Source organism: Neurospora crassa, linkage group VII (assembly GCF_000182925.2).
Source record: "Neurospora crassa OR74A linkage group VII, whole genome shotgun sequence".
Classification (NCBI taxonomy): Eukaryota; Fungi; Ascomycota; class Sordariomycetes; order Sordariales; family Sordariaceae; genus Neurospora; species Neurospora crassa.
This window is the reverse complement of record NC_026507.1, coordinates 1,077,146-1,096,355: the sequence shown is the minus strand read 5'-3', so window position 1 is coordinate 1,096,355 and position 19,210 is coordinate 1,077,146. Positions and strand designations below refer to the sequence as shown.

At 50.5% G+C, this 19,210-nt stretch overlaps 2 protein-coding genes across 3 annotated transcripts; both read right to left on the bottom strand.

Moving 5' to 3' along the window:
• Window positions 1-1,071: 1,071 nt before the first annotated feature.
• On the bottom strand, window positions 1,072-2,696 carry NCU08398 (aldose 1-epimerase). The gene is made up of 4 exons (XM_958144.3): window positions 2,431-2,696; window positions 2,040-2,366; window positions 1,442-1,970; window positions 1,072-1,381 (listed from the first exon to the last, which is right to left on the bottom strand). The coding sequence occupies exons 1-4, from the start codon at window positions 2,657-2,659 to the stop codon at window positions 1,294-1,296; spliced, it is 1,173 nt and encodes a 390-aa protein (XP_963237.2). The 5' UTR covers window positions 2,660-2,696; the 3' UTR covers window positions 1,072-1,293.
• A 1,809-nt stretch (window positions 2,697-4,505) lies between these two features.
• pks-4 (polyketide synthase-4) lies at window positions 4,506-15,958 on the bottom strand. 2 transcript variants are annotated; one of them, XM_011396977.1, is made up of 6 exons: window positions 15,835-15,958; window positions 15,075-15,736; window positions 11,789-15,017; window positions 11,375-11,730; window positions 9,088-11,315; window positions 4,506-9,031 (listed from the first exon to the last, which is right to left on the bottom strand). In XM_011396977.1, exons 3-6 carry the CDS (start codon window positions 12,768-12,770, stop codon window positions 4,894-4,896), a joined length of 7,704 nt encoding a protein of 2,567 aa, XP_011395279.1. In that variant the 5' UTR covers window positions 12,771-15,017; window positions 15,075-15,736; window positions 15,835-15,958; the 3' UTR covers window positions 4,506-4,893. The 2 variants fall into 2 exon arrangements, with proteins under 2 accessions (XP_011395279.1, XP_011395280.1); XM_011396978.1 differs by having other exon boundaries at window positions 15,131-15,736.
• Between the last annotated feature and the right edge of the window lie 3,252 nt (window positions 15,959-19,210).

Here is a 19,210-nt window from a genome sequence, read left to right as displayed (position 1 = left end):
CTATCGCCAGAAGGGGCCGACATCCCACGCTCGGGAATAGCCGAGCAACGACAAGCAACTGTGCCCTGACAAGAAATCGACAAGACCTGTCACATCTGCGCCCAGAGCAATCTATCGCCCGATTTTTGGCCTGGCCACCCACCCATTTGGCTGTGATGCCGTTCTGCTACCGTCCAAGGACAACATCATCTGCACGCGGGAGGAATGTGGCAGCGGCGACCAACCTATCGATGTACCGCCGACCCACCATCGGTGACAGCCAGGTTGGTCGACAAGATCACTAGGAACCAGGGGTCCTAAATAACTTGTTGCGCCCTAATAACCGCGTCAGTTTCGACTCCTCGCTCGTTCGTCTCGATTTGGTCTCCAACCCGACATCCGATAAGAGAAGCGCCGGGTAACGATAACGTTATACAACCTAAAATGATGTGGTCCGCTTGCGTTCCCGAGTCGCTGTCGCTAATCGTCTATATTACCTTCCACTTTGGGCCACGAGGGTCGGGTCCCCGCCGTGTGTATATTTAACTACCCTAGATTCGCTAGTGCCATGTTCCAACGGTCCTTTGAGCCGAACGATAGGCGGGGGGGATCAACTGGATGTGTTAGATTCCATCCAAACCGACTTTATACGCGAGCTTAACATTAAGCTTCCAGTTTTGGGGTAGGCTCGGGGGTCTGGAATACCTCTAGGACCGGTCCATCTGGAGTCGCGTGGTCCGACTCACTCGGAGGTATGCGGGGTGCATCACCACCATCCTCTCACTGTGACAGACACAGCTGTGTGATAGCATCACCAGGGACAGGCCTGCATCAAGTTCCAACTTGCCTCTTTAGAGTTGCAATGGAATCCCGAAGGAATGGAAAGCGCAACCAACAAGCCGACTGAAAGCGGAACACGGCAGCAAGAGCGATGATAAGGATCGGGTTATGTTTTTTGTGCCCGTATCACAACCTGTAGCCTACCCTGAATACTTTCTTCTGGCCCGGAAGTGTGTTCCGTCCGGTTTCTTGGCTTCTCGGTTACATATGGACACTACGTATCTTGGCTCATGGGACATATGGCAGTGGGAAGCCTGGCATACAACTTTGGTTGGGGTCGCCACACTACCTACACTAGACTGGTGTATTGTCCCAGAATAACGATTCAACACCATCTCGTCATTGATAAGGCAGCATGATGGTTAGCGTGGAGATTCCAAAGTCTGATTGGGTTTCCCACCACACCTTCTCGACGCCTGCTCAATTGTCTCTTCGCCATCCGCAACGTCGGCCGGCCCGACTGAGGGGACCTCTTCAGACCAGCCTAAATGTCCACGAGCTTTCCCAGCTGTACTCCTCGCCAGGGCCGAGAATCTGCTTGTCAACCCTCCCCCATTCCGGGCTTTGCCTTTGAGTCAGCCACCGAAAAAATCTGCTTGTCATTTCATGAAGGTAAACTTACTGGTTGATACCATCGGGGTAATCCTGAGCCTCGATGGCGACACACGAGCTTCTACCGACGGTTCTGGGCACCGCCGTCCCATTCACCACAAGCTTTTGTGTGCTCTTCAACTGCGCGCTTCCGTCCATCCAGTTGCAAGAATACAATACGACACCTGGTTGATCGGTCCGTAGATCGGCCTTGACGCCCGAGAACGGGCTCGCCAGAGAAACGACCACGGCATCCGTCGATGGCTTATCCTCGATCAACCAATACCCGTTATAACCCTCGCATGCGCCGTTGGCACCGCAGTTGCCTGCAAACCCCGGCCGATCGCGAGCGTGGCCCAGAGCGAGGCCGGCAGCACTGGCAAAGTCGTTGATGGAGCCCGGGGCCGCAGTCAGAATCTTGCCGGTGGGGAGGGCACTTTGGTCGGCTTCAAGGTAGCGCGCTGAGTAGGGCATATACAGTGTGTGATCCCAGATCTTGTTCGTGGCCGGGTTCTTGTAAGCGTCGAGGTTGAAGTAGGTGTGTTGAGTGAGAAGGACAGCTGGGTGGCATTTAGCATGGCAGCTTACAACTACACAGACGAGGTAGGTGAGTTCCTTTGGTCACTTACGAGTCTTCCTCTCGGGAGAAACGGCATTCATCTTTATGTGCCAGGTGTTCTTGCTCACAGAATAGGTCACGGTGGAATCGACACGGCCCAGCATGCCCAGCGACGAGTTGGAAGCATCGGAGATGGCAAAGGTTATGGAAGTGGGCGTGTGTTCGGTGACGTTCCAGAATCGGTACGACCAGTTGTTGGTGCCGCTGTGCAAAGTGTTGTTGCCGTCATTCAACTCGGTATGATACTCCTCACCGTCGATGGTGTACTTGCCCTTGCCGATACGGTTCGCATAACGACCTGGAATGGCGTTGTACACGGGATGGCCCGGATCCTTGGCTGTCATCTGCGTCAGTGGATTTTGCTTCGGACTGGGAAAGCTTCGACTCGTCAGATCACGAACGGTAATATTCCACATCATCATAACCCAGAACCACGTCGACGTCATTGCCATTCTTGTCCTTGACAAAGAGGTTGGTGAGAGTGGCGCCGTAGGGGATAAACTGCGCCTTGATTCCCGGAGCCGCAATGGTGTATCTTCCGTCGTGGTCGGGTTTGGCGCCCTTGCCCGGACCGCCGAGAACTGTTGCCGCCTCCATGATAACGGCGAAATAGGTGATGATGGATTTCATTGTGTTTCTTCGACGATGCTCAGAAAAACCCCATTGCACTGACCGCTTGATAACCGCTTCTACACGAGGATCACACCTTTTCTTTTTGGCTTCCGGCCTCGTCTTTTATACCCCTCTTCATATCGCCTGTTTGCTGCTCCTCATCGTACCCAAACCTAACAGACCCGTCGGAGTTGTACCCAGACAATCCAAGCCGCAAATTGGGTAACCATTCGGGCTTTTTCATCCGCCTGCACCCCGACATTTTCCCAAACGAACAATGTCGTGTGCTCCGTGCTAACATCCCAGATCTCGAATTTTTCCGTGTCGTATTCCAGATTGGGAACGTAAAAGTCGGGATGGAAGTCTGGTTCCGCATGTTCCTAATCGGAAGTAGGTAGGTAATGAGGGGAAATGGCAAATGCTTAGGTACCGAGAGTACCTAGCCACGAGACCCTTAGTATTCCCTGAGCCCCTTGATTTGCCTTTTACTTGAGTGAGGGGCAAGGTCCACAGCGTGTGATACACAACGTTGACAGAGTGCAATCTAGCAACTTTGAAAAAGCTTAGGAGCGGGGGGGTTTCTCATCACAGCCAAGAAGAAAAAAGATGTTTCAAGCTCATGAGAGTACCACCTCAAAATGCAGGAGCGTCCTCAAATGAGCGTAATGGGATAGCCATCCTCGTTTTCCTGCGCATATCAAACTGCGAGTTGGATGCAGTTCATGGGCGTGTCTCTCATGCAAAATGAAGTGGTTTTCTGTGGTTTGTCATAAAACTTCTCCTGCTGTACGAACCAAATTTTTCGCCGGCATAAAGAGTGAGTGAGGTTTGGATAGGAGTATATTTGGTAACTCCTCATATCAGCCGCGGTGCGCTTTCGTCGAGATTAAATTTGTACGTCATACATATTCGCTACCGTGTGACTGGCCCAGCGTAGTTACCGGCGGGTGTTAAGCTCATGTGGACGAAAAGCTCTAGACTGGTGATACAACCAACCAATTGACTTGCGATACCTACCTACTCTTAGCTTGAAAAAAAAATCAGAAGATCACGTCTCCCAACGTCTCCTATCAACATCGACAAGTAAATTCATCCTCCGGAGTCAGCATGACATGTTCTTGGCGTATCATCGAGAAACTCAAGACTTAGTCAAAGGCAGGCACCCGAGCTTCGTCAATGCCATTGTCGTTGCCACTGATTGAAGCCGAACGGTCCGGTTGGTCTCAAGAAAACGGGCTTCCTCCGGGTTCATATGATGCTCGGCTTTGTTTTCCAAGTTACCTAGTCATAGCGTTTTGGTGGGAACTGGGAATCCTTTCTGACTGCTCCTTATATTCGCCGGACTAGATCTCAAGGCCTTATATGCCTCAAGTCTCTTTATTAGGGTCTAAAGCGCCGAGAACCCCACACATAAGCTCGATGCTTTCTTGTTGCATCCTTCCGCGTCGGGGCTCGCCGCGGATATGATCGACTGTGAAATCTTGAGAAATTGAGAGTGTTCGGGATAAGGCTCAATGACCACGATGTACTCGAAGTCGAAGACAACTCCCGGGCTTGGTGGCTGACTAGGAAGGTCAGGCTCGAAAGTACCTCGATGCGGGATGAGTCGGTATAAGATCACCATGCCTGCTCCGTTTTGGGTTCCCGTGGCGGCAGTGTTGAAACAACACCATGTGTTGAGTGGTTTCCGCTACAGCGACACTTAGGATCACCCAAGATTGAATGCACTGAAGTCTCTCTCAATGACAGACTTACGGGAAAGATTTTGTGATCAGTGCCTGCATGGTCACTCTTCGCCGCAGCTAGGAACAATAAGTAGAAAGACATGGTTGCCACTCACTTCTTCACCGAATGGAACGACACACGTTGTTTTAGTTTTGCCTGTTCCGAGAACTATCTCTATAAACCATTTCCCACTTGTCCTTGTATTCAGAGCAAAGTGTTTGAAAATGTGTAAGCCTGTCCGACCTATATCCGGTAACCTATGACTGCAAAACCATTGAAACCCTAAGTTGTCAAGCAGAACGCCGAATCCATGTAGTAGGTTACTGAGGGTATAGTGACCATGACTATCTAGCCAGCTCGTGAGAGCAAGTGCAAAAAGATCTAGAAAAAGAGATTCCACTCTAGTATAGTGGAAGAGAAGAGAAAAAACAACAAGTAGTAGAGAGAATGAAAAAGAAACCAAGCCGAACCCTCAGAAAATCAAACCATCAAACCAAATCGCACCGGAAAATCCCACCATCCATCGCTCAGAGAAAAATGGAAGACTCCTTCTTTCCTACGTCCTCCCAACTAGCCGACAAGGCGTTATCCTCCTCAGCGTCACCATCAACGCTGGTAGCAGTGCTGGCGCTGGATACCACAGTGGAAGTGCTGACAATCGAAACCACAGTGGCTTCAGTCAAAGTGCTAGCCGAAGCCTCGAGAGATGGAGTGGTGCTCGGAGCTGATTTGACCGAGCCACTGACAGCCTGCAAAGTCTGAGAGCCAGCGGGAGTCTCCTTCTGTTCAGTAGGAGCAGTAGAATCCTTGGCTGCAGCACCGCGGGCGACCAAAAGATCACTGGCAATTCCCTCGCACAACTGGGCAATGCTGGTAGCGCTAAGGATCTTCATCACCGCAACATCTTGGGCGACCGTCTTCCAAATCCAGGAGCGGATTTCGACTGCGATAAGAGAGTCGACACCAAGCTCAGTGACGCTGTTGGCAGGTGTGATTTCGCCCTCGGCAATCTGCAGAAGTGCCTCCAAGCGGCCAATAAAGGCAGGCACGTACACCTTCATCACGTCCTCTTTGGTGGTGGCAGCATCAAGATCCTCGGCAAGAGACTTGATCTGCTGGCCGGCAGAACCAGCGGCGGTCTCGTCCTCCTCGGGGAGGGTATTGTGTGAGAAACGAGGATCGAGCTGCCAGTGCTGATTCGGTGCGTCCATGCGGAATCGGTTCATGCCCGTAGTGATGTCGTAGACGGTGTGTCCCACGGGCTTTCCAGCAGCAATGGCCTCGAGGAACATGTGATGAAGATCACGCTCGGAAATGGGCGGGTATCCCTCACGCTCGAGACCGGCGTACAGATCGTCCTTCTCACGGTGCAAGAAGCCAAGGCCGTAGACGACCCCAATGTTCAGAGCCGTGGCCGGCAGTCCGCGGCAACGACGAGAAGCGGCAATGCCGTTCATGTACATGTTAGCCGCGGCATAGTTCGATTGACCGGCATGGCCGCCAATGGCAGCGAAAGACGAGGTCATGATAAAGAAATCCATATCCGGAGAGTTGAAGACTATGTCGAGATTCCTCGAACCGACCACCTTTGGATTCATGACGCGATTCCAAGTCTCAACGGACATCTCGGAGAACACACGGTCGTCAAGAACCATGGCACCGTTGACCACGCCCCCGACAGACGGCCAAGAATCTTCGGCAAGCTTCGTCTTGAAGGCAATCACCGTGTTGAGGTTGGTAACATCCATCGCCTCGAACTTGACCTTGATGCCGCGAGCATTGAGCTCCTTCTGCCACTGAGGCTGCTCCTTCGGGGGGTTTCGACTGCACAAGACAAGATGGCGAGCACCCTGCTCGATGAAGAGAGAGCAGAGACTCTGGCCCATGTCGCGAGTGATGCCAACCAGGACATAGGTACTGTTAGGGCGAAGCATCTTCTCACCCACGATAGGCTTGATCATGTGAGCGATAGACCTCTCGGCCTTCCAGTCGAGCATCTGGAAAGCCTCAGAAGACACAGCAGAGTCAAGCAACTTGGGCAAAGTGATGGGGTCCAGGATGTCGAAAGAAGGCTCGATGGCATTAAGCAGCATGCTCTTCATGCTGTTGTAAGAAAGTGTCACAGCCTCTTCCCATAGCTTCTGAACGAATGCCGCGTTGGGGTGCGCCGTGAAGTGAGTCGAGATAAGTTTATCCTGAGTGAGATACTCGCAATTCTCAGGCACCGAGTCAACAAGCATGCGAGAGACGTCGTGAGTCTTGGGCAGCATGTTGACAATGCAAGCCCCGTCGAGGGGATAGAGGGCCTTGATCTGCCTGGAAGTTGACTGTGAATGAACAAAGGCAATATCGGGAACAACTCGGCTACGACGCTCATCCGTGGAAGCACCCATAAACCAGATGCCGCGGTTGCTACAAACTTCCTTGGCGCATTGGAAGAGGAGACCATCAGGCTCAATGATCATGACAGACCTGCCATTAGCCATGTTGACGATAGTGAGAGCGTAAATATACCGGCTGAGCAAGCTAAGGTAGAGCGGCTCACAGACGCCGACAGTGCCTTCAGGGAGCGTGCTGAAGATTGTAGAGGCCGTCGAAATAAAGGACTTATTCGATTTAGAGAGGGCAACTTGAGCCTTGCCAGTCTCGTTGTTGCGGCCAATGCAGATATGACCGGAGCAAATGGCACCGATGTTGAACACCTTGACAGTGCTGTAGTCCACGTGCATCGCCGATTCAACATGCGAAGGATAGGCTTCGCTCTTCTCGACCCGAGTCTCGTACCGGCCAGAGGCTGAAGCGAGGACCTCGACAACGTCTTCCAGAGTGTTGACTGTGTCGGTCATCACGCGGCGGGGCGCATTGACACGCTGATTACCCTCTTTCCACGGGAGAACGCGAGGAACGATCAAGCGGCCACCCTCAACGTGCACTTCGTGCTCACGAACCCACAGGGGCTCATCATCCTCATTCTTGGGGCCGAGGAAATGAACGATGAAACGAGCGAACGTCTTCGACACGGCGCGAACAGCCGGACAGGTGTCAATGGTGTCGAGATCGAGCACTTGTATATGCAAGCCAGGGACTTCACCGGTAACCGTTCGAGTGAAGCCAAGCGATGCGGCATGATCGGGGTTGTCGAACCTGGCATTATGAGTAACCCACATAATGAGCATTTGGGGGCGCAGCAAGGACCGAATGGTGTCCATTCGCTCGGCCGTCATATCAGCAAGAATAGGCTGATCAATATCGCCAAGGATGATGGCTGCAGTGCAAGATGAGAGCAATTCATCATTGTGGATATCCTCCAGGGAGTCAACAGCGGTGATCTTTCCACAGAAAGAGGCAAGTTCCTGGAAGACACCAGAGGAAATGCAAGACGTCCAGACCTTCTTACCACCCACAATCAAAAGATGCTTCACGAGAGGAGTTCCGGTGGCGTGATGCAGAGGCCACAGCAGCTGCTTCTTTCTCTGTGACATTGCCTGTCTTACACTGAGGGTGAATCCAGGATGGAACCACATATCCGAGTTCTTAGCTGTGTTCTCAAATCCGCATTCCTCGATGAGATCAGGCCAGTCAGGAGGTGTGGCGATTCCGTCGTTGCTCGAGGTACGGCCAGCGCAACGAAGCATTCTCTCCTTGAGTGGAGTACGAGATGCATGGACGACAACAAGGAAGCCGCCAGGACGCATCGAATCCCTGATAAGCTGTAACGCGGAATGAGTCTTCTTGTCCTCAAGGATGGACGTGTTGAGAACCACAAGATCATAAGGTCCTCCGACAGATTCAGCATCGCCCTCGAAGTCAATCTCGTCAATCATGATCTTCTTGCGAATCCCTTCGGCGAGAGGAGAACGCTCCTTGAGGTTTGTCTCAGGCTTGCCACCAATGCGGTAGCTAAGGAACGATCCATCGAGTGCTGCCATGAGATGCTCGGTCAAGCCCAATTCGGGATCAGTCAGGCCAAGGATGTTCATGCGAGGGTACTTGTGAACGATCTGGCGAACAACACGGCCGACCTGCTTCTGGAAATAGGCGAGCTGCTGTGCCTCTTGAACCAAGGTAGGGAGCATGCCCGGAAGGACGTCAGGGAGATTCTCTCCCAGGTGGCGAACGAAATCGAGAGTCATGAAATAGGGCGAAGAACGGATGAACTTCTCCAGACTCTGCTCGGTCTCGTTGGGCCAGGAGTTGGACACCAAGCGAGTCTCGGTCTGGTAACCCGCTGGCTCAAGCAGATCCCTGGGCGTTTCCTTGAGGCGTTTAAGCGCGGCACGCTCGACGTAAAACGAGGCAACTCTGGCACAGCTCTCGAAGAGCATGGGACTCACGCCATTGAGGGCCTCCGCTGGAGAAGCAACGATCTCATCCTCAGGGTCGAGTTCGTAGACGGTAGTGAGATAAAGCTCCTTGTCATTTTCAGGGCGAGTCGATGTGAAGGAGCCAACGGTCAGTCCCTCAATTTGAATCTCCAGGTTGCCCTCGGGGTTGAAGATGTTGATCTCAGCTGTGAAAGAGGCTGCAGCCGTTTTGGAGAAAGGAGTGCCTTTAGTAAGATAGGCATCAACAACAAGGTTATCATCGCGCCCACCGCTGCGACAGGTAGCAAGGTTGAACTTGACACGACTCATCACCTTGGGAAGGAACGAAGTCCACAGGGACCTATGAAAGCGGTTAGTAAAACGGTAAATGATTAACAAAGAGAAGAGAAAACTTACCCGTCACCAGGGGAAGAAACAGTGAGGAACGCAGTCTGCAAGCAGCTGTCCAGCGTGGCAGGGCTGATGTCCAAGCCAGTCTGGTCATCTGCATGGAACCTCTTCACAGTGCCAGAGGAAAACTGGTAGCGACGCTCAATGGCCGTCAATCCCTTGAAAGGTCCGTTATAATCCAGACCTGTGCCTGCCATCATCTTGTAGAACGCCTCGGGTTGGGCGGTGAGGGTCTCAGCGCGCTGCGCGGGACGACGGCTAAGTGCGTTGGGAGACTTCTCTCCGAGGACAATATGAAGCTGTCCACTGAAATTCAGCTTCATGTCAATGGTGCCATCAGCAGGCGCCGAGGTCAGCGTGAATAAGGCCTCAATAGTGGAGGCGTTCTTGGGCGAGTTGGACACCACCAAAGAGAAGAGGGTCTCAACACCGGGAGACTCAGGCTCCAGCGTGATGCCAGCCATAAACTTCAAGTCGCGCAGCTCGACAACAGAAGCGGCGCGGTTACCCGAAAGGACGCGTGCAGCATCCAACACCATGATACAGTATGCTGAAGCCGGAAGCAGCGCCTGTCCTTGGAACTTGTGGCCCTGGGCCCATGGAAGCTTGGCGTACTTCATGATGTTGCGCCATCTGAGCTCATGCTCGTTGTCATCCCTGGTACGAATACCGAGAAGCTCATGAGGTTTGTGGGTCCTGAAGTGATACTGACGAGAAATGCGTGACTCGCGGTAGTAGGTATGCGAGTGGTCCCAAGGGTAATTGGGACCCTGCTGGAAACGAAGGTGAGCCAATTCAGGATTGACTGAGCTCTGAACAAACCTCTCAATCAATGATGACGATGAGCCGAAGTTAGACCACATCCAGCCCAAGAAGTCCGCAAAAGCAATGCGATCGTCGAGCTTTCTGTCGAGAAGACCAGAGTAGATAATGGCCTCTCCCGACTTGGCCTTCATGGTCTGAATGACGGGGCCGCGCAGGGCCGCGTGAGGTCCAACCTCGATGGCACAGTCAAAGGGACCTTGTCCTTCCAGAGCAGTGCTGACAGCCTCAAAGAAAAGGACTGCATTGACCATGTTGTCGCGCCAGTAGGAGGACGCGAGCTCTTCAGACGTGGGTTCACCATGACCGTAGACGCTGGACACCCAGGTGGTGCCGTTGCCATCCTGCAATGGAGCAATGTTGCAAGCCTTGAGGGCCTCAATGTACTCATTAGCAGGGCGCACCATGTGAGGCGAGTGATAGGCTGTGTCGACCTGCAGCATCCTCGCAAACTTCTTCTCGTCAACAAGGTGATCATGGACCTTTTGCACAATGTCAAGGTCGCCTGACAAGGTGACACTGCTGGGTCCGTTGCTGGCAGCAACGCAAACGCGGTTGCCAAACTGAGGCAGGGCGCAAAGCTCTTCGGCTTCTGCCTTCGTCAAACCTGCAGCCATCATGCCACCCAGACTGCCCTGGGCACCGCTGGCGAGGTGGGCGTATTTTCCGCGATAATACGAGATGAGAATCGAATCGCGAGCAGAAAGTTTGCCCGCCGCGTAAGCCGCAGCAATTTCGCCGGATGAATGACCGACAACGGTGTGGAAAGTAATGCCCAAGTGAGCGAGAAGATCGATGAGGGCGATCTGGACCGCGGTGCAGAGAGGCTGGGAGATGGCCGCCTTCCCAACTCTAGAGAGACTTGCGTCGGCCATGATCTCCTGTTCAAGGAACCACGAGGGCGGATGAGGACAGGCCTGAAGGACCTGGTCGAGGTTGCGAATGGACTGAGCATAAACATTGTTGCTCTGCAGTAAACCACGGGACATGGTGGCCCACTGAGCACCTTGGCCGGTAAAGATACCCAGGATCTTGGGAACATCGGTCTCGGGGCGAGCGCGGACACTGATTGTAGCTGCTTTGCCAGCCTCGGCCTTTGCAATCAAGGTGTCGAGACCCTTCATAATGTCCGACAGTGAAGATCCGCTAACGGCAGTGCGGTAAGGAAATGCGGTGCGGTTCTTGTAAGCATACCACGCAGCCTCCTCAAGAGGCAACGACACCTGCGCGAGGTAATCGCGATAGCACTTGGCAACAGCGCCCATAGACCTGGGCGAGCTGGCGGAAAGGACCAGGGGCAGACGAGTCTGGCCATCAGCCGAAAGAGAGCCCGAATTGATGAGCTTGGGCACAATGAGGGTCGGAGCAAAGATCTTGGCGACCGGGTCATGAATCTCCGGAACGTACATTTCCTACACAACCCTTAGAATCAGATCAGGCAGCAAGACAACCAAAGGTTCGTGAAACTTACGCAAATTGCAGTCGAGTTGGTTCCTCCGAATCCGAAGGAATTAACAGTGGCACGTCTGGGCTGTCCAGCCGCGACAGAAGGCCAGGCAAGGGCCTTGGTGGGCACATGAAGGTGCGAGTAATACTTGGCGACAGCTGGCTGAAGTCTGTTGAAGTGCAAATTAGGAGGCACAGTGCCGTTGATCATGGCATGAACCACCTTGAAGAGACCGGCCAATCCGGCGGCACCTTCGGTGTGACCGATGACAGTCTTGACAGAGCCCACAAGTAGCTTTGACACTTCGGCCGTGTCTTGGCTCGAAGTGCTGACGTTACGGCCGAAAAAGGCATCCTCAATCGCTCTAGCCTCATTGGGATCTGCGGAAAATTATGAGCTGATTTGATCGAGTTGAGAGATGAAGGGAAGAAAACTTACCACCAGCAGCAGTGCCGGTACCATGAGCCTCGAAGAATTGGCAACGATCAATGGGGTCTCTGGCGTTCAAGCCAGAGCGACGATAGGTGTCTTGGATCAGGGCGGACTGTGCCTCCCAGTTGGGCATGGTGATGCCCTTGCTGCGGCCGTCAGAGTTGACACCGGTCTCGCGGATGATGGCCTCAATACGATCACCGTCGGCCAAAGCCTTGCTAAGAGGCTTGATGAAGATCGCGGCGACACCCTCGCCACGTGCATAACCGTCGGCGCGATCGTCCCACATGTGGCAGCGGCCAGTGGGACTAAGCATGTGCAGGCTCGACTCGACGACGAACTGCTCGGGGGTGAGAATCAAGTTGACACCTGAAACGCATGCCATCTCAGCCTCACCCGAGCGAAGAGAGAGAACGGCTTGGTGAAGGGCGACCAGACTGGAAGAGCAGGCTGTGTCGATGGTCATAGAAGGACCATGGAAGTTGAAGAAGTACGACACGCGGTTCGAAATGATGGAGCGAGCATTGCCAGTGGCGTAGTACTGGCTGACAGACAGATCGTCGCGCTGAGAAAGGGTGTCGTAATCGGCTGTCATGACACCAGCGAAGACGGCAACCTTCTTGCCGGAGTAATCTTGGAGGGTGTAACCGGCGGACTCGAGAGCCTCGTACACTACCTCCAGCAGCATACGCTGTTGGGGATCAATGGCCTCAGCCTCCTTCGGGGTGATGTTGAAGAAGCTGGCATCGAAGAGGCGATGGTCTTGCTCGAGGAAGTAGGCCTTGGCCGAATTGGTAGTGCCGTGATACTCACCATCGGGGTGATAGAAGCCCTCGACGTTAAACCGATCCTTGGGGACTTCGCGCGTAAGATCCTTGGGGTCCTTCAGAAGCTCCCACAGCTTGGCGGGGGATGTGGCTTCGCCCGTAAAGCGGCAGCTGCTGCCCACAATGGCGATGGGCTCAGACAGCGGAATCTTGTAAGACATTATGATTGTTGTGAGGTTCTTGTAGTTCTAGGAGTATTGGTAGGGCGAGAGAAATTAGATATCTAGTACTGGACCGAACGCCGAAATGCAAGAGAACAGAAAAGAAAGTCGTTCCTCAGGTCGTGAGTCGTGAGTCGTCGTTCTCGCAGAGAAGGCGCAGGTATGTACGTGGTACCGAGAGAAAATGCTGTAAGCAAGAAGACGGAGAAAGCCAATGCCGAAATGCTCTGCTCAGTGACAGAGGAGAAGTTGTTTCGAAAGGAAGGGTGGGTTGTTTTTGTGTGGTATTTGTACGAAGAAGAAGAGGGTGGAAGTCGGGTTGGGAGAGAGCGAAGTCCAGGCACGACTGGAGGGGTACTAGTAGAAATCGTTTTCGCCGGGCATTGAGTGAAGGGCGAGTGGGCAGAAGGAAGGCGGTGACCACGGCGGTAGTGAAGGTCGGTTTCGATGGTGGGTGCCAAACCTGCGGGCCAGAACTGGATCCCAGAGCCGCAAAGATACAATTCACTTCCACTGGCGACCCGAGGAAGAAGGTTCGTCAGCTGTCGCGGCCAAAGGACAAGCGCCGCCCGTTCGTTGCCAGGTTCCCTACCCGTTGCAGAACGGCGGTGGGCGATGGCAAGTCGCGTCGGTTAGTTGTTGGCGGTTGTTGCCCGGTGGTGAAATCCACTCCACCGGGAATCAACAACGTGCCGCCGTTTGCGGGAGGTGACGTGAAGTGACTTCCAACAATTGAGGCTCCGCCTGGGTTAAGGAGAGCGGCAACTCCATTGACCCACCGTCATTCACTCGGAGCATGCGACTTCCTTCCTTCAGTTTCCAGCCATAACGGTATTCCAAAGGTTGCCGCATTGCCGCACAGTTCAACATTGCAACCGCATCCACTCGACTGAGGAACGGGGAAGCGCCTAGTTGCTACACTTGTTGTCCCTCGGGTGGTGTTTCGGGGCCGACTGCCATTTCTGAACATTCTTCTTCTTAATCCTCCTCCTGAAAGAAAACTCAATATTCTTCGTCATGTCTGCGCAACGAAGAGCTCTGCCAGCATCAGAGTGCATTCATGACAGTAAGAAACACGGTCAATGCCATGCCCACACTTATCCGCGTTCTATCGCAGGATTTTCCGGTGCAACCGCTATCGAGACCATCAACTTGAATCTTGCTTGTTTTCTCATGGGCCTATGTGCTCCTCGAAGAAGTGCTTGACGTAGAGGAGATATACACCCATTGAGGTTTCGCCATCTAAGTCTAATGATGAGGCTCGCTGGTCATTTCCTAGTTGTTCCTTTGACCAGAATTATTAAAGTCGAGAAGATGTCGACTTGGGGCCCATCATTGATCCAAAAGGAAGGCAGGTGGCCGGCAGCCAGCTGTCTCTGCCTCCGGTGGTGGTCCTCTAGGGGCTGAGGGGTCCTTCAAAGAGTATCTCTAGGTACTTGAGAGTGGTGTTGCCTCGAAGTCAGCTCGGTTGACCCGGTATTGCGCCAATCCCTGTCGCTCGCTGGCGCGGCACGTAATCGCATCGGCACAAGGAAATGCTGGCCAAAGCGAGCCAGTCCAAGGTGGTACGATTGCCTTTCTCCAGAGGAGAGACGACAGTCAGTCGTTCAAGTCTGGAAAGGCGCCCCGCTTGTCAATCTTGCATTAGCCAAGGTACCCAATTGCAGCCATTAGATGGAGGTGACGAAAATCATCTTGGTGACACTGCTCCGGCTAACAAGAAACGCCACCATGTGTAGAAGCAAGTCAGGCGCATCACGAAGCACCTCACAGGCCTAGGGCCAATGAAATATTGGTACAGCCACAGAAAGAATCCGATGGAGATGGTGGTCGTAAGGCGGGGCAGTTGTGGAAGGTGGTCGAGATGGGACAAAGGGCAGGTGAACCCTCCGAAGGTGCGCCGGTATCAAGTTGAGCCCCGAAGCTTCTCAGCCGCCAGCGACGTCACAACGGCTCTCGAATAGTGTGCTATGTTGCCGCAAGCCTGGTAGCTGCTAAGGCGGGGTTTCCTGTCCACCTAAAACCCCGAGAGCACAGAGGGTGACACGAAGCTGAGTCGGCCTGATCGTCGTGTAGCTCTAGAAACTGAGGCAGCCATTCCGGGCCTTCCCGTCCCGTTGAAGGAGATTGGGAGGCCGTCCTTTGAGGGCAGGGCGGCCGGGACGGTACAGCCGCTGTCAGTATGCTGAGCAACTGCATTTCAGCGGTTGTCACATGCTTTGTCCAGAAGAAGCGGAACGCGTCCATCTGGGAAATCCTTGAAAGTTAGTCAAATTTGGATACAGGTGTGAGAAAACAACTTGCCTGCGAGCATGATCAAGCTATCCTGGGGCAAAGGTTGTCTGGAGAGCGCGTCGTACCAGGAGACCATTGTATCATGTTGGTGTAAGTCGACTCATGAAGCATCGCGATGACGCGTTACAACGGCAAGGCAAGTGGAAGTACTTTGAACTACTTCCGGGACCTGTTCCAGGAATTGGTGCCGCCCAAGTGTTGGCTGCAGGGTTGGGCGACATGTGAGCCTCGCGCTCATCATAATGAGTGCGGTCCTTTGAGGCCTCTTGTGGAAGTCGCACATGGTGGGTAGAGCCGGAGAACACCCGCTTGCCATGGGGTAATGCTCTCAGTTGCGTCAGCGTGTCCAGTGCATCCAGAAGGGAGAGATGATACAACCGGGTGGTACCCGAAGGACACCATACAATGCGTGGACGACGGCTGTAGTTGGTGTTGCAGCACTGTGGCAACACATTGTCTTATGGAAGGATGAAGATGCTACAATCTTCGTTCCAGGACCCGGGACAAGCTCGAAGCTGAAAACGTTGGACCCCAAGATGCCGGGTGGGTAGCACCAAAGTGTAAACTGCGTTGACGGCTGACATGAAATGCAGTAGCTGGCAGCAGATGGGCCCCATCCGATGAATGCAGGGGTCTTTGGACAAGGCGTTGTTGGTCCCAGAAAAGTAGGTCTGAGCATCAATCACGTAGTAGCACGCGTCACGTCAGCAATCATGCGCGTCTAGGAGGAAAGGGGGACAAACCAGGCCGTCCCATGGGGGCGACTTGCCATGTTATCTCGGAGGGGCAGAGCTGAGCATCTGGATAGGGTGTGCTTGAGATCCCAGTTGTACTTGAAGGGAGTGGAACCTGGTGAACAAGCTGTTGGTCGGAGGTAGCTCTCGAAGTGGACGAGTGTGAGTGTGAGTGTGACTTGGGATAGTAGACTCAGACAGGTGTGGTAGTTCAGCCCTTCAATATCACCTCGAGGAGGGAAGCTTGGCACGTTCATCTCTTTTCTGCTGAAACTGTGATGTCTTGCAGACGGTCTTATCCCATTGCCTGTCGTCGTTCGAATGGTCAGACAGTCAAAGGGATCACGGGCGTGGGCTTGGGCGTTGGTGTTGGTACGGTGTTGGTGTGAACGGCAAACGCGCGCACCAAATCGGACATGACACGCTCACTGGGGCCATGATAGCAGTAAGGAAGCAAAGCGGGAGGTACAGAAGTCAAGTAGTATATATCGCAAGGCTATTGAAGGGAAATTATGGCAGATGAAGCCGGAAATCAGCCAAAATTGAAGGCTCGAGCTGACGACATGACGTTGGATGGACGTTGAGCGGATTAGACTTGTGCGCCGCAAATCAGCCCAGTCACAAAATGTCGGCACCCTTTGCATTTGCCAAGACCAGCGCGATAAGACGAAGGCATAGCTTTTTGCGGGGACCGCAGGCTCAAACAACGGCAGTGATTGGTCAGAGACGCTTTATGCACGGGCCCAATATAGACGATAATGCAGAAGGAATGGAAGGTATGTACCTGTAGGTACCTTGACGGCCAGGACGATCAAACTGACGATGACGACGTGGACGAACAACAACAACAACAACAACAACAACAATTGACAACATTTAATACCCCAAATCGACTCTGGAAGGCACTGAGAGAGATGAATTTGAGCGCTAGATTGGCGTCTGAGTGATGCGGATATGGGACGGCCTACACAGCATCAACGCTAAGCTTCAAATCCCTTTGTCTTTACACAGTAACCTTGCTCTACTTGAAAGCAAGTGCGACGAATGTTAGTTGCTCGAGTTCTTTCCCAGTGTCATCGGGTAAGGGTGGGAATAGTTTTGTTTTTTTCCAGTCCGTCGTTTCAAGAGCCGAGGAAGCAGGTATATGAGGCAGGAACTACCAAGAGGCATATTTCACAAGCTGTTGTCTGCGACTGAAGATGTCTTCAAGCTTCGAGTTGCATTGTCTCGTGTTCCAGGTACCAGGTACCACGGGACGCGAGCACAAAAAAGAACATTGCGAATATGACACAGTAATACTAAGTACCCGACATAACTCTTCATTATGTCGGGTAATAGAGTGCCCATCGATCCGAATCAGATATTCGCGGTTGCTGGTTGGACTTGAGGTGCAACATCCGATGGCATACCTTTCTGTTAACGGGGCACATCAAAATGCCCCCGAAAGAAGAGGTTCATACTTAGCCGAACTAGGGGGGGTGAGGTAAACCTTACATAGACCGTCAACATCAAATTGACTGTGCATTGGAGGTCTAACATTTTAAACCGTCTGTGCGTTAAGTTCTAAAATTTTTGTCCGCATGTATTAAAAACCGTCAGTCAATAGTTTATCTTATTTTAGTTTACTTTATTCTAACCGTTGATGCGATTAACCGTATATAAACAATTATAATAAATATAACGGGTAATGCACCGTTAATATATAATTAATTAATTTAATTAGTAAGTCGCATAATAGTTAATTAAGTTGTATATTTACTTTATTGATTATATATTAACTCTTTATATACAATTAAGTTTTAATTAACTATTTGTTTATTTTCCTAATAAGAAGATAAAATAGTTATATTAAATACCGTCCTACAGTTAACTCGTTATAATTTATTATTAATAAATATAATAACTATCGTAGGACTATTTAAGTATAGTTATTATAATTACTAATTGTTTTATATTACTTAATTTCTTATTATATAATTAATATATTAGATAGGTAAGTAATAGTTAATTTAATAATAGTAGTTGGTATAGTTAATAGTTTATCGAGAGTATAGTTGATATCGGATTAATACTTGCATATTAAATTGAAAGATTATTAATCTATTAAAGAAGTCGTTAATTAATATATTTATTAATTAATTAAATAATTAATATTAAATTTATTTAAATTAATCTATTAATACATTCTACTATCGAATTTACAAACTATTATATCCAAAATAAACCGTCCTCGATTAAATAAACTATTAACGCAAATAAACCTTTTATATATTAGTACATCTACAAATTAATCAAATCGTTACCCGTATATCGATTTAACGGGTATTAATATATTAGGTACGAGTTATACTAGGATTATCGGTTTAATAGACTTATAGTATTGTAGTACTAAGCGAGTAGGAGGCGATTTCCAACTTATAAATTATTCTACTGTAATAATATTATTTAATTAAGTAGTAGTAGTAGCGACCGATTGGAGATAATTATTAATATTGATTTAAATAAAATAGACCGCGTTCGGCAATTATCTTTCGGTTTTAACCTCTTATTCTATAGTTTCGTAGTAACTAAAGCTTTTATCGTTTTACTATTTTACTGCCTATTATCTTACTATTTCGCTATCTTACTTATTATTTCGCTATTTTACTATTTATTATTCGTTATTTATTATTTTATTCGCTACTTCGCTTACTTTAATTTATTATTATATATTTCAAGCGGTATATCTTATTCTAAGCTTTATAGTAATATATTAATTAATTACTGGGATAGAACTCTACTATTATTATAAAGTACTTAATTAAGCCTACCGTTCCGTTTTACTATTTTCGGTAGTACCTGTAAATATTTATCAATCGGTCTTAATTTAATATATAGAGGTAATCGGTATATTTAGTTAAATTATGAATTTAATAATTTATTATTTATATAAATTATATCCAAGTCTAAAACCGTATCCTCTTCCCCGCTTTTTTTCCCCAATGACAATATCCTCATTATACCCGCTTCCGCTCCCCCTATTTCTATTTCCATCCTAGTCCCTAACCCCGTCCCTAAATAAAAAATTATCCCTACTACTAACTTAACGCCCCCTTCTACCAACCTTAATACTACTAACGTTATACGCTTTCTAATACGTTTCTAGTATATTTAAGTACATATAGTAAAGACGAGGGAAGGGTTAATTAAAATTAGAAACCGGGTTACAAGTACTAAAAAATTTTTGAGTAAGGAGATAATAAAAATAGGTAGGAAGGAATAGGCGTTGCAGGTCGCCCGGAATGAGGCGGTATTAGTAATAATTGAGGAGGATATTAAAGAAGTTGAAGAATATATTAATTAGGCTAGTAATAATTATATTAAGGTTGAGGCGGAGTAATTCGCTCCTTTTACTAAATATAAGGCTATAAA

Excerpts from the sequence above, each read along its gene's own strand:
- pks-4 (XM_011396977.1), bottom strand. The coding sequence starts at position 12,770 with ATGTCTTACAAGATTCCGCTGTCTGAGCCCATCGCCATTGTGGGCAGC. Across the intron at positions 11,731-11,788 it reads TACCGGCACTGCTGCTGGTG|ATCCCAATGAGGCTAGAGCG; the intron begins GTAAGTTTTCTT and ends AATTTTCCGCAG. Across the intron at positions 11,316-11,374 it reads CCAACTCGACTGCAATTTGC|GAAATGTACGTTCCGGAGAT; the intron begins GTAAGTTTCACG and ends AGGGTTGTGTAG.
- NCU08398 (XM_958144.3), bottom strand. The coding sequence starts at position 2,659 with ATGAAATCCATCATCACCTATTTCGCCGTTATCATGGAGGCGGCAACA. Across the intron at positions 2,367-2,430 it reads TGATGATGTGGAATATTACC|CCAAGGATCCGGGCCATCCC; the intron begins GTTCGTGATCTG and ends CGCAGATGACAG. Across the intron at positions 1,971-2,039 it reads TTCTCCCGAGAGGAAGACTC|CTGTCCTTCTCACTCAACAC; the intron begins GTAAGTGACCAA and ends AATGCCACCCAG.